The sequence below is a fragment of the Nilaparvata lugens genome, chromosome 6, assembly GCF_014356525.2.
Source record: "Nilaparvata lugens isolate BPH chromosome 6, ASM1435652v1, whole genome shotgun sequence".
Lineage (NCBI taxonomy): Eukaryota > Metazoa > Arthropoda > Insecta > Hemiptera > Delphacidae > Nilaparvata > Nilaparvata lugens.
Window position 1 is genome coordinate 13,393,628 of NC_052509.1, and position 15,079 is coordinate 13,408,706.

General features: G+C 35.8%; 1 protein-coding gene across 2 annotated transcripts; it reads right to left on the reverse strand.

Moving 5' to 3' along the window:
• Positions 1-306: 306 nt before the first annotated feature.
• Positions 307-13,768, reverse strand: LOC111061712 (myosin-2 heavy chain). 2 transcript variants are annotated; one of them, XM_039430143.1, is made up of 5 exons: positions 13,479-13,768; positions 11,523-11,659; positions 9,044-9,239; positions 4,218-6,569; positions 307-4,172 (listed from the first exon to the last, which is right to left on the reverse strand). In XM_039430143.1, exons 3-5 carry the CDS (start codon positions 9,079-9,081, stop codon positions 2,588-2,590), a joined length of 3,975 nt encoding a protein of 1,324 aa, XP_039286077.1. In that variant the 5' UTR covers positions 9,082-9,239; positions 11,523-11,659; positions 13,479-13,768; the 3' UTR covers positions 307-2,587. The 2 variants fall into 2 exon arrangements, with proteins under 2 accessions (XP_039286077.1, XP_039286075.1); XM_039430141.1 differs by having other exon boundaries at positions 307-6,569.
• Between the last annotated feature and the right edge of the window lie 1,311 nt (positions 13,769-15,079).

A 15,079-nucleotide genomic window follows, 5' to 3' on the forward strand; every position in this document is an offset into this window, starting at 1 on the left:
AAGATAGAAGAATAGCGATGCCGATTCTCTGCATTAATTAATCATATTTCTACACTGTCAAAAACATAATTGGCACCGTTTTGGACCTAGAAAGGATAGTACCACCGGCTTTGTCGAATGATAGACAAGGATAGCAAAACCAAAGTTGATCAAATAATGTCATTACAACGTGGACCTCACTATAGACTACAACATTTCGATCTAAGCGTCGTAAACACAACTAGATGTATTTGAGAGAAATCTAATTACAATGTCAACAATAATTTAGAAGAAACTGACCAATAATGCCAGTCATAAATAACTAAGTTTTGATTGAAATATCCTCATTTTTATTATAAGTAAGAAACAATAAAAAAACAATCTTGAAAATTTGCATCATTGTTAAAACTGAAACTTAAATTGAACAGTCAGTATTATTTACTTTTAAGTAGCCTATTGATCATTTCTTGTTGTAAATCTAATAAATCATCACCTTTTCGCTTTTTCTTCTTTTTTGAAGTTTTCTCGCCAACTTCTTCAGACTTTTTGTCCTTTTCAACAGGGAAACTGAGCATCTTTTTCACATTGGAGGTAGTTTTATCAGCGCCAGCTTCATTTGATGGATTGCTATTGGTTTCATCATTAGAATATTGTCTCAAATTATTATCAGTACTTAAACTACTTTCCTGAGTTGGATGAAACTTTTTGACAGGGCTTAAGTATTTCAACATTTTCAATTGTTTAGGATCTTCTGCAGACTTTTTTGGTGTTTTCCTTCTACTGGCTTTTTCAGCAGATTTTTTAGGAGTTTTTGAAATGTTATCGACAGCTACCAAGGAACGATTACTGGTAGAATTGTTGATTTTAGACCTTGAGGAACATCACTACAACTGTTACTTGGAGGACCTTCACTAGATGTTCTGCTCATTCTTTCTTCCTTCAATGATTCTCCTTTTGAACTTTGTTCATCTATCTTTTTGCCCATCTCAAAACTTGTGTCCCTACTTTTTCTGTGCTTCTTCTTCCTATTTTCTCCACATCTTCAACAACAGGTTTACCTCTTTGTAAAATCTCTTGTTCCTTATTAAAAGAGATATTTTGTTCATCTTCCTTGTTTATATTTTTTCTACTAACATCAATTCCTGTTCCCATTTCATGAGAAGGTGACGGTATAGTTTTACTTTTTTTAGTGGGAATCGAGCAACTATCACCCGTCTTACCAATATTGGAGAATTTCCTTTTCCTACTTATGCCAGGAGAAATTATGTCTTGCTCTCTAGATTCTTTGTTCTTTTTCTTTGTCAATACTTTGTCAACTGATACATTATCCGTTGATAATGTGTTTTCTAACTTTATGCTCCTCTTCTTTTTCTTAACTCCCCTACTCCTTTTCCTTTTTCTTACACACTGGTCGCCCTCTTCAAACGATTTAGATAATTGTTGTTGTTCCCTGGTAATCGAACTTCTTTCATTTTCATGATTGAATGCAGTTCTATTGTCAGTAATGCCAGATTCTGAAAAACTAGAGGACCCTGTAACTTTGATTTTCTTAGTGGGCAAACAATGGTCATTATTGCTTTCGGAATTGTGAGAATTTTTCCTTTTTCTTGAAATTTTATGAGACTCAATCTGAGTTCTAGAGTGACCCACATTCCCGATAGCATCTGAGCATTCTTTTTCAATAGAAGTTTTTGACGTTTCAAGGGAATTCTTTTTCTTGTGTTTATTCTTATTCGACATCACTTCTTCCCAATTTGGAATTCGTAGACTTGTTTCAAAATCACCATCTCGTTTCAGTTTAGAACTAGATTTCTTCTTCGACTTATCCCTAGATGAATGACAGTCCGTAGCATAGCCATCAAAGTGGAGTTTCTCCTCTTTTCTTGGAATTTACTGACCTTCTCCAGTTTGTTCTTCTTTTTCAAGTCTTCATCGATTTTTGTTGATTCTTGTTTGTTGACTTCAAAATCGCTAGCATATCCATCGCGTTTTGTTTTAAAACTGGACTTTTTCTTCGATTTATGCTTCGAATACTTACAATCACTCAGGTAGCCATCAACAACCAATTGCTTAGGAGACCTCACCAGTCCTGGAGATCCTTCCAACCCGAGCGAGTCTCTATGCTTCTTTTTATGCAAGCCATCTTCCTTTTTCTCTAAATGTATTCCTTGCTTACTGCCTCCTCCCATTTCTTCTTGATTTCTTAATAACGAAGAATTCTCAACTATTTTTTGATCACTTTTTCTCTTTTTACATTTCTTGTTCTCGTTTTGACAGTCATTTACAAATATTTTATCACCAAAAGATTTTTCGTTACCCTTATCAATAGTCCTATATTTACTATCAATCGACTCATCACCTCTAGGAGAAACTGAATTTTCAAAATATTTCTTCGATTTATGTTTCTTTACAGAACCTGAGTCACTAATCATTGAGACTGGTGTTCTTTGCTGATTTCCAACATGAATTTCACTCTGATAACCATCATACTTCGTTTTGAGATGAGATGTTTTCTTTGTTTCATGGACGGAGGAATTCAAATCAGTACTGTATCCATCTAGTGTGGACCTATTAGCAAAATCTTGGTTGAATTGATTCCTTTCATCATTTATTTTCTTTTCACCTTCCTCCTTTGTGATATGAGATTCCATCTCTTTAGGTTTCTTCTTATTCTTCTTCTTATCTTTTTTGGCATTTCCTGAACACCAGACTCATTATTTGAATCAAGTAAAATTGAACTCTTATTTAGATCTTCTAATTCTTTTTGTTTCTTCCTACTCTTTTTCTTACTTTTAGATAATTTCTCTACAACTGGACATTGATTTGAATCTACTGCTAACCATTTTGTTCGTATATCTTCCTGATTTTCACCTTCGTCTTCTCTCTCTTGTTTCAACTTCTTCGTCTTCTTCTTCATCTTTTCAGATAACTTTTCTAGATTCATTTCACTACTTACTATGTCTATCACAGGTAAGTCATTATTTTTAAATTCTTGTTTTACTTCTACGTTTTCGGTGGTAAAAGGTTCCAACACTCTTTCTGTCTTCTCATTTTCTTTATGTTTCTTCTTCTTTTTTACTCTTTTAATCATGTCTCTTTCTTGATTTGAATCTTGTACAGATGAATCCCTGTTCACGATTTCTTGCTCTACACATTCTTCCGTTGCACACAATTCTTCTGCTTTTCCAACATCTAATTCTTTCTTCTTTTTCGGCTTTTTAGATACTTTTTCCAAATCAACTTCCTCTTTAGAATTTTGTAAAGATAAGTTCATATTTTCATTCAAAAGAATATCTTCTGATTCTCTATCCTCAAAATCTCTGTCCTTATGTTTCTTTTTCTTCTTTCCCATTTTAGACAATCTCTCTACATCTGTGTCCTGATATGAATTGATCAAAGAACAGTCCCTATTTTCTTGTTTCAAATTCTCTTCGATTCCAACTTCTTCCTCTATCGATTTTCGTTTATCGAATTCTCTTTCCTTACTCTTTTTCTTTTTCATCTTGATTGCTATTCTGTCTGAATCTGCATTCTGATTTGTATCTTTCAACGTAGAAGCATTCTCAGGTACCCTTTCTTCAACTGTACTCACATTTCTATCTAAAGACTTTCGCTTTGCATCTTCGATTTTTCTAATCAATTCATCCAAATTCTCATCTTCACTGGAAGTTTTTACATTAACAGTTTTGGCTTCGTTTTCAGCAGACTTCACATTGCCATCTAAAGATTTTCGCTTCTTTTCTAAACTTTTTCTAGTCGAATTTTCTATGTTCTTTTTCATATCCGTTTCTTTCCCAAAATCATCTTTGACTAGATTTTCGGCAGGTTTAACAATGGCTTCAATAGACTTGCGCTTGACTTTACCACTTTTCTTACTAGTTTGATCCAAATCGGTGTCTTGATTGGAGTCTTCAACTGTACTAGCATCAACCGAATCCACCACTTTTGCTCCACTCGATTTTCGATTTTTCGATCCCCAAAATTTCGAGAATGCATCTTTCAAAAGCATCGTCGCGGTTGATTCCTCACAGATCGACGCGGCTCTTTCACGAATAGCTTTTTCGGGACTGCCAACTCTAACATTGACACCATCACTCACTTTTATGGAATCTTTTCTTCCACAATCTACCTGATTCCCTTCCTTTGACATACTATTTCTTTCCAAGCTATCATGAGCCTTGTGAACAGAAACGGGGGATTTACTGCTGGATTTCAACATACCTTTTCTTTCATCAATGATGTTTGCACTCTGAACTTCCATGATTCTACTTCCACTGACACGCCTCCTATCATCATCATCATGTTTCTCTGAATCCCTTCTCGTTCTTTTAGGAGTTTCATCATCTAAATTGAATCCTGGTACAGAATGTCTGCTTTTGATAGAACTTAAATTACTTGTAAATTTGGTGCTAGCATTGCTTCTCTCATCAATGATAGTTCTAATTCTACTATCAGTTTCATCAGGTAGCATGTTTTGAGCCTCTCCTTTTTCACTGTCATCAGTCATGAGCTTTTGTCTTTCTTTTTCATTCGATTTCCTCTTGCTCTTGCCATGATCAGAAGAAGCCGTTGCAACATCATTTTTTGAAGTGTTCAAACCTCCAACCGATTCAAGTCGTCCTAGTTTCTCATTAGAATCTAGTTTTTCTGGCGTTTCAGTAACTATCGAGACGTCTCGACGTTTTTCAGGTGATTTTGTGTTTTCCAAAAACATTTTCCTTCTCTTTTCAAAGCTTTCATCAACTTTTAAAGCTGGAATAGAATTCACACTATCTCTCCTGGGCGTGAGCGATGTTTTGGGGGTTTTTACATCTTTTACCGGTGATTTAACATTTTTGGGCGATTTATTGTTTATCCTCTCGATTTTCTCATCAGAATCTAAATTTTCAGGTGTATCCGAACTATTTGTCTCATCTGATGGTCTTTCCTTGCGCTTACCTTCTTTTTCGAGTTTTTCATAGAAAGTTGAATCAAAATCTGTACTTACACCAGTATGCTTAAACGATTCTCCAACGGTCATAGAGGAATCCATGAATCTGGTTTGCGATACTCCCTCATTTTCTTCCAAACTTTCATCAGAACTCGAATCGGATTCTGGTTTTCTATCAACATTCACCGACTTTTTAGAACTTTTTGATACGATAGTTTGTGTCAAGGGTGACTTCCTATTTTCAGACATTCCTACCAAACTATCCTCAGAACTCGATTCCGATTCTGAATTTCTACCGGCATTCACCGATTTTTCAGAACTTTTAGAAACTTTTTGAGTCAAGGGTGATTTCCTATTTTCAGACATTCCTACCAAGCTATCATCAGAACTCAATTCAGAATCTGATTCTCTACCAATAGTCCTTGATTCGGAACTTTTTGACAAGATAGTTTGTGTCAAGGAGGATTTTCTTTTTTCAGGCAACCCTACCAAACCATCCTTAGAACTCGAATTGGATTCTGAATTTCTACTAACATTCCCAGAGCTTTTTGATAGGATAGTTTGTGTCAAAGGTGATTTCCTATTTTCTGACATTCCTACCAAGCTATCATCCGAGCTCGATTCAGAATCTGCATTTTTACCACTATTCCTCGATTCGGAACTTTTTGACACGATGGTTTGTGTCAAGGATGATTTTCTATGTTCAGATGATGGTTTGTTGATTTCTCCAAGTTTTTCGTTAGAGGTTATGTTAGACTTCAAAACCTTTTTGGGACTAGCTGATCTTGGAGGTGATTTGATGGTTTCTGACAGTTTTTTCTCAGGAACTTCCATTTTTTTAGGAGACCCAGACGAATTTCGAGATTTTGATTCTTCTTGAGTGATGCTGTTTCTTACAGAGGTGTGATTACTTAAACCTTTAGTATTTGCATCGAATCTTAGAACACTGTCATGAGAACTAAATCGTACCGATCTGTTGTGTTTGTCACTAGTCGCGGGAGAATTGTTCGAGCTGGAGGGAGACTCCGACCGTCGAAGACAAGACTGGGGAGAATCCAAGTTCTTTAAAAAACTTGAAACATTGCCGAACGTCTCATCATTGTTCCATAGATTGTTTTTTCTGGTTCTAAAAGTTATCTTGGATGTTGAAACATTGAAAGCACTTTTCTCTTCCTCAGTTTTCTCAAATTCATCGTTGGAGAAATTAGTTCCTTCTTTATTCTTCTCGCTATCAACATCTTTCGAGACCTTTTCAACGTTTATTGACCTTTTCAACGGTTTCACGGGTGAAGGAGGAATAAAATTATCACTATCAATTTCAGTATTTACAACCTTAGCTTCCCTGAGTGACAATGAAAGTGAGTGATTCCTCTTATTTTTTGAATCTTCAACACATTTTCTGGATGATGGAGACGTTCTATCAGTATTCAGACTAGCTTTGCATAAACTACTTTCATTCAACCTATTATTATCTATATTTTCAGAACCTATTCCCTGCACAACATTTGGTTTTTGTGATTTAACCCCACTCGAATTTGATAGATTGTCATTTTTACTGTCACTTTCATCACTTGTCACCGATTCACTCTGACTACCCAACGCCTCCTGCAAGCAATGATCCACATCCAAGGCATTGCTTGATTGTCGAGTTGATGAGTCTCTGGAAAATAGAATTGATGAGCGATAACAGACAAGTATAAATGAGACGAAACAAAACTCTTGCATCAAATTCACATTACAGAGGGTTCCATAAAAATGTTTACACTCTTTGAGAGTGAATATCTTGGTAACTTGCATGTGGACTATTCATGCCACACCAACTGTTTACGAGACACCGAACTACAATACCAAAAGTAAGGCCCAATTCACACAGAATGGACGTGCGACAGGGCGGACACTTTTTCGCCCATGCCACTTCTGTATCTCGTGGCATACAAGGACTAGCCACTTGTTCAAAATGAGAACGTACATAATAAATTCTTTTTAATTGAATAATATTTAATAAACATGCCACTATCACGTCCGTCTGATAACCATTGCATACGCCACGCCTCCACCACGTCAGAGTCCGCGCCACGTCTCTACCCGACGTCTGATCTGTGATCTGATCTGGCCTTACTTTTAGTATTTTAGTTAGGTGTCTCGTCAACAGTTAGTAGTCTGTAACAACTCTAACAAAAAACTACTGTAACAACAGCCAGAGCGTTACTAAGAAATTCACTGCCCAAGAGTGTATTTATATTTTTGGCCCCTTCGCAAATAAAAATAGGCCTAATTAAGAATTGAGAAAAACAAAAAATCAAGCAAAATCCAATTTTAAAGAGCTGAATCGGCTTTAACTTTTTGTTTAGATTGACTTGAAAAATGAAAATACTTGAAATTGTCACACTATTTTTTACTAAATTGATGTCAGTTATCAATATTGATTTATCCTCTAATAGGTGCTTGATTGAAGATATTAAATTGATTAATTTATTCACTAATAAGTGCTTGATTGAAGTTAATTGATTTCATAGTTTACTTTTCAAGTCAATTCTTTGTGGATACTGGAATATGAGGCCAATTGGCACAAGAGCTCTCCTGTAGGCTGATGATATTTTCCTTATTTGCGACACAAGAGAAAAGTTACAGCAGTCTAACTGAATGGGCAGAGGAGTTGAAATTGAGACAAATGATTCTGAATTTAAAGAAAAGTGAGATCATGGTTGTGTCGAAGGGAATGAGAAAAAATGTTTAAGTTATGGTAGATGGGGAGAGATGGACCAGGTGGCGAAATATGAATACCTTGGTACAGTGTTTTCAGAGGATGGGAAAATAGATAGGGAGGTGCTCAACAGAGTGAGAAAGGGAGCTGCCGCCTATTATGCAACAAAAGATTGTATATTTGGGTAGAGAGAACTTGCTAAAAAGATTAAGAATCAAATATATCGGACAGTTATTGAACCTATCCTGCTGTATAGAAGTGAAAGCTGGCCAATGAAATCATTGAAATCAATGAAATCAGTTTATCTCAAAAACAAGATAAGGACAGTGGAAATGAAGTGCCATAGAAAAACTGTTGGAAAGATGAGAAGGGATAGAGTAAGGAATACTAGAATAAGGGAAGAAGTGGGCATGAGAGATGTCAGTGAAAGGATAGAAGTGAGGCAGTTGGGCTGGTATGGACATGTACAGCAAATGGGGGATGATTGCAAGACAAAACAGTATGTTAATGTGAGAGTGCAAGGAAGGAGAGCAGTGGGATGTCCAAGGTATTCATATGAGGATCGGATTGAGGAGATAGGACGTAGAAGAGAAAAGACTTCCAGAAATGAAGAGAATGGCGATGGATAGGGAATCATGGAGGAAATAGACTGAGGCTACCCCAACGCTTTAAACGCACACTGGGGAGAAGCAAAGAAGAAGTCAATTATTTGTCCACTTCTAATGTAAAACAAAATTTCCTAATAACATCATCATCATTTATCCATTACTAACGCACAAACGCATTACATAACCATAGAGAAACAATAGCATAAGTAGATATCCCATGGTATAGGGCGTTTATGTCGCAAATTTTCATGTTATCTCAAGCTGATAGTCCACGTAGTTCTTTCCTGTGAAGCTTTATAACGCTGGTAGTCTCTCATACCAGCCGTTCATACACTCTTACCCGGTCAAAACAGTAAAAATCGACAATAATCGACAGTAATCGGTTTGAGATAACAGTAAAAGTTGCGACATAAACGCACTATACCATGGGATATCTACTTACGCTATTGTTTCTCTATGTCATAACCTACCATCTTAATAGAATGAGGTTACAAGTTGAAGTAGAGTAGCATGAACATAAATGAGCACACGTTTAATTTTGATGAAAAGTGCAAAATTTCCCAAATATTATACAATTATCAACTCAAATATTATTATACTTGAGTAAATATTATTCAAGATTGACATGAATAAAATGGAGATTTCAATTTCAAATAGCTACTGCCAACTGCATTAGAGACAATGAGCAAGGAATTGACTCAATTCGTAAGTTACAAGCGACTGGATAATCCGCCACTACAATCCGCTACGATTTGAGTCTGGATAGAGTGAGTAAAACTTTTAAACTTATCAACTTTTCTAATATATAATATTAATACTCACAATATTTGTCCATGAATGGATGGTATTTTCAAGGTCATATCGAAAGCGACCACCCTGAAGCGGACATCTTGTCCGACCGACGTACGATTCCACACTTCTTCTTCTTCCTCATCGCCGTCCGGTTTTGGAATGGTCACGTTGAACACCCGGTGCACCAGACAACCAACGTGATCCTTACTTTTCTGGTTCACTACACCTGTAACCAAAATTGGTTCTCAATAATAATATTATTATTATAATATTGGGTACTTTCATAGTGATTCAGATCATTGACAGGGTGAAGAGTTACATCTATTTAGGAGTTATAATAGGCCTAGATTCTAACCTGAGATATGAGAATCACATAGTTAGCCTGCAACGTAAGCTTAGGAAAATGATTTATATTTTCATCAGCTAAGCTTTATCCTGAACAAACAGGAAATTAAGAGTTTATTTTGCTCATGTTCAGTCGATCTTGAGTTCTGGTGTTATTGCATGGGGAGGAGCAGTTAGAACTGCACTGTAGCCTTTATAAGTAATACAGAAGCTTATAATCAAGGCCGGCTTGAAACTGGAAAAACAATATCCCACCGAGGCACTCTTTGAGTATTCCCAATCATTGACTGTCAGGCAGATTTATGTGAAGAAGGTACTTGTATTCACGTACAAAAACAGGGATTGTATGGTAACTGAGGTAGCACATAGTAACAGTACAGAAGTTCTGCAAATGTGGCATTACAGGTCCCCAGAATTGGCAAATCAATAAATCGCACTAACCCATTCTACATATCCAGCATTTTATTGAGGAAAGCACCATCCACAGAAATAATAGAGACAACGGTAGGTTTGCTCGCTTATAAAAGAATCATCGATGGTTGGCTGCATGGAATTGGTGCCAATAAATTTGTTCGATACAGGTATTTTCCAATAAGAATTAAATAAAAGAAACATAAAAAAACATTAAGATAAAATAAAAGCTCTAGTATGGAATCCTAACTAACTCACTAATTCCTTAACTAACTCACAGGCCTACATGATTCCTTTTCCTCTTTTCTTGTATTGCCGTTTGTTCTTTGCTCTTCTTTCTAAATCTGTAAAGGTTATATTAATTTATTTCTCTACAACTTCTACTTAACAATTTAAGTCACAAAGTATCACAGTATAATGGTACTCGTCCCACTCAGTCTAAGACTCATGTGTGACTATTTTGTTTGTTGTTGTGTCTGTGCAAATCAATGATGTATTTTACAGGCTATATTTTGTATAGTTTTTTCGGCCATCGATTGGTGGTTGTTTGTTATTAAATAATAATGGTGGCACGGTTGCGATGCAGTCGTCGACCGATGGCTCGGGATTTTTATAACGGAATTACAAATTTTCTACATAACTTGCAAATTTTGTATGACCTAGCGATAATATTCTTGGTTAATAATGCAATATATATTTTTTTGTAAACTTATTTTTAGTCCTATAGCCTAAAACATTTAGTATGTATTCTTGTGCACTGTATATGACAATAAGGAATTATTGAATTGAATTGATTCATAGGTATTATTGTATATTGAATTTAAGGAATAGAAACAGAAAATAAATGTTGTTTTTCCTAGCTAAATTGTTTCAATTTGAGTAGTTTTACATGAAACTCAAGTTTAAATGCAACAGATCACCATCAGACAGCATGGCGCAATTTGTAAAGGTGTAATTCCTTAGAGGCATGTCTCGAGACGCGCCGCTCGAAACGCTGAGCTATAAGCAAGCGTGTCATGAAGTGCGTGGCTATAAGCAGGCAGCTCGAGACGCGTTATTACAGACTTACGGCTACAGCACATAACCTATAAATTTATTAGATTCGATGACTCGTTGGAATTTTATGCTGTATTAACGTTATGGCGACAGATAAATTAGAAGTGTTGGCTACTATATTGCTTGTACTATTCATATCTTTTGAATCATCGAATCTAATGAACGTATAGTTATATGTGCTCTAACCAAGCGTCTTGATACGACTGCTTATAGCCCCGCATCTTGAGACGCGTCTATGGAATTGCACCTTGAAGCATCTCCGGAGCAATGTTCATTTCATCAAATGTTGGAAATTTCATTTCAAATGATAATTTTAATAAAGCTTTAAGCAATGCAGCCTAACTTTGTCAGGTTGATAGTAAGTTGAGGACATAGCCTATTCATAAAAACTCAAATTGAAAAAATTGCTACCAGGACAGGAAACTGCTAACTGCATTAAATTTATTTAGCTCAGTCTAGAAGGCCAACTAATTACCTGCAAGATCTAAAATTCAAATATTATCCAGTGGGTCGAGACAATTGCTATATTATATACCTCTATAACAAGTTCAAAAAAGACAAATAAATAAACTATCAACTTCGAGACATTTGCCTATATTATATACCTCTATAAGAAGTTCAAAAAAGACAAATAGCTAATTAAACTATTAACTTCGAGACAATTTTTCATAGAAGATTAATGAAAGTGATCTGTTACCAGTAAGGACGCTGCCAATTTTAGGCCTGAAAACGTAGATATCGGCAATGTAGAGCAGCTTGTTGGTGCCATCTCCTTCTACATTGAACTCAGGATTTACCTTTATCTTTTGATGACTCAGAATGATTCCCGATAATCTGAAAAAAGAAAAGACAATCAGTGTGGAACATTAAACCAAGGCCAATTTGAGAAAGGATAGTAACTTTTTTGCCTTTAATTTGAGAGGATGGCATTTTGATCGAAATCAGCAAATACAAATTGTATCTATTTATTTTTGGTTAGAGTTAGTTTATTCCTAGACTTCAATAAAAAAATATTTACTAAGGCCCATATGCATCATCTACATTGAAAGCTATTATACACCTACTTGAAAGAATGGTAGCATTCTACATAATGAATGTCATTCGTGGCAGGCCCCGAGCTTAGGTGAATTACGCCCTGGGCAAATGTTCTACTGGCGCCCCCCTTATTACTATAATGTAAAAGCAAACAATCTATGTCACTTATATCTTATGAAATGAATAACAAGAGATAACAAAATCACGTCTTTCAAACACAAAACTTTAGACCTCTTCAGACTATTCAAAGCAGAAAATCCTCTCTCTGCAGAGCAGTTGGTGACTGCTCTGCTTAGAAAAATATTCCAACAGCTACTTCAAGATTTGAGAGAGTAAACTTCAATTCATGTTCTATAATTTATTCAAACACGTCATAGATTCCACCAAGCTCTTCCTATTTTCCATACATTTTGAAGTGCAGGCATTCATTTTCAAATTCACTTATGTCATCAGGGTAGGAGGCATAAGGTTTGTTCACAGATTGTGGTAGGCTATGGCCTCTTTCTGTGATTCTTTTGAACAAGAGCAGAGAGTATATAGTATTCAAATCTTATCCGTTAAATTTTCAAAACAGATACCAGCTTATAATTTCCATGTTTCTTACTATTTACATTTCCGGTAGCCTGTATTAGGCTATATTTACATGTTCTGTTCTAAGTATTTTGAAAATCTTGAATCTTGAGTCAGATATTTTCAGTGGGTATTTTTACTCTCTAAATTATATTCATCATCTCTTATTTACGCCCTAGACAAATGCCCAGTCTGCCCATTAATAGCCCGGGCCTGGTTGTATGAAATTCTTTTATTCTCCTTGTTAAGTTGAAAATTTGTTCAATTGAATTTCAAAGTTGGAAGTTATTGATGATTCTACTTGGAAACCTGATTCCTGGTTCAAACCATGAGCTGATTTATCTCAGTTTAGATCACGATTCGTCTTAATATTCTTGTTTTAACTAAAAACTCCTGACAGACTGGACAAAAGATTTCTATTTGCCAACATCCTAACTGGTCAGTCTGTTCACAAGTGCTGTTTGGCAGACTACCTCGAGAAATCAAGTTTAATATGCTTCAATCTTGTTTTGACAGAAGCTTTATTTTTGTAGTTTCTACTACCTGCGACACGTAGACTAGGTACCGTTCTAAATAGCAACTACCTACTTTGCTTTTTTTAAATGATGATGCTGGTTTCCGGTACAATGTAAGAAAAATGCTTACCGGTATAGCCTAAGTACTTTCATTTAATACCCACACTAAGTGTGGGTATTCTAAGTCTTGTGGAATAGATTATTGGGAATAATGTAGTTATGTTAGCACAATATTGTTACTGGTATTTCATGACATTGCCTTGCCAAAAATTACTAAGTGTGGGTATTTTAAGTCTTGTGGAATAGATTATTGGGAATAATGTAGTTATGTTTGTACAATATTGTTACTGGTATTTCATGACATTGCCTTGCCAAAAATTAAATTTTTATTTGTTATCTACTTAGGCCTATCTAGACCACCGTTCAAAGTTCATGGGAAAGTAGACAAGAGATCCAACAAAAATATTCATATTTAGGCTAATAACAATTCAAGAAATAATGACAAATAAAGAATTACTCTGGTATATACTTACTCAGGATCATAAGTTGCAACCAGTGAATCCAAATATTCTCGAATGAATCCAGTTAAATTTTGTAATTGAAACGGTGATATGTTCACATATTTGGTACGGTTGGCTTCAAGTACAATTCCAGAATTACAATCATGAACGAGATCGTTAAGGAATTGTTATTGAACTTGACTTTTATTCCATACTTATTTAGATTGGAATAAATATAATCATTTTACTTTATATGACATGCAGCTAATTAATAAAATAACAATAGGCCTACACTTGGAAACCTCAACCTAAACCTAACCTATAAACCAAATTTCATGCAACATGCAGTTGTCGAAATCTCGATTCCTGTAAAGTCGATGTCTTGATCATGATCGGTCGATGAATTTCTATCAACTTGAGATCAACAACTATCGGCATAGCGCCAAACTGGGTCGACGACAAAGTGGGTCATTTTTTCGACCGCATTTGTCGCCTCATGAGACGACAAATGCGGTCACCTCAGGAATATGACCCACTCTGTCGCTGACCGCATTTGTCGGGAGGTGCAGAAATCGACCGCATTTGTCGCCTCTTGACACGACAAATGAGGTCACCTCAGGAATGTGACCCACTCTGTCGCTGACCGCATCTGTCGGGAGTTGCAAAAATGAAAATCGACCGCATTTGTCGCCTCTTGACAAGACATAATATGCGGTCACCTCAGGAATGTGACCCACTCTGTCACTGACCGCATTTGTCTGGAGGTGCAACAATGAAAATCGACCGCATTTGTCGCCTCATGACACGACAAATGCGGTCACTGAGAATGTGACAATATATATCGAGATTCTGTTATCGATACATCGTACTTTATCGATATCGTATAGCCTTTGATAATGCAGAAAATTGGTTGTATAAACTGATTAACTGACTTGTGCCTCGTAATTTGAATTTGAATCTTTAATTTGTGTTCATGATGTTGAATTCTATTTTACAATTTGATTTAAATTACAAGAATCAACAAAATGAACTTGAGACTCAGTGTTAATAATGTGGTTTAAGGTAACAGGCTATTATCAACAATAACCTAATTTTATGGAAATTGTTGAGTTTTAGAGTTCTAGTATTGATGTCTAAGTTCTACTCATTGTTTCAGTATGGTATATTAATTTAAAATGCCGTTTTCATAGATGGCCTAGATCAGGGCCGTCGCGTCGTTTGTAGCGCCCCGTGGCAGAACAACCGCGGCGCCCCCCCCCACAACTATAACTATCCCTACGTTTTTAAATGTCTACCACCACGCTGTCTGCTACAGCTTACATACTATGTTCATGTTTGAATGTAAGGGTGAGACGTGATTCGGTGAATGGAATGAACGTTTTTCACCAATTACCAAACCCATTTTACTGCTATACTAGCAAATAATTTTTGTATGCTATTATTATGTTATTTATTTTTACAATAAATGAATTTATCAGGTTAGTGAGGAATTTGAGTGAGTACTTTTTGTACAGATTCTTAAGCATAGTTGACTCAGTTTTTCTGTTCAAACGGTTAAATTTGCCAAGTTTACCTTCATAACAGTTCTATGGACTTGAAGAAAAATTTATTGTTTTCAATTAAGTTACCAGTTG

What these genes read in the sequence shown, in the direction of transcription:
- LOC111061712 (XM_039430141.1), bottom strand. Translation starts at nt 9,081, where the DNA reads ATGACCTTGAAAATACCATCCATTCATGGACAAATATT. An exon ending in TCCATTCATGGACAAATATT is followed by an intron (nt 6,570 to 9,043) that starts GTGAGTATTAAT and finishes TCTATTTTCCAG; the next exon opens with AGACTCATCAACTCGACAAT.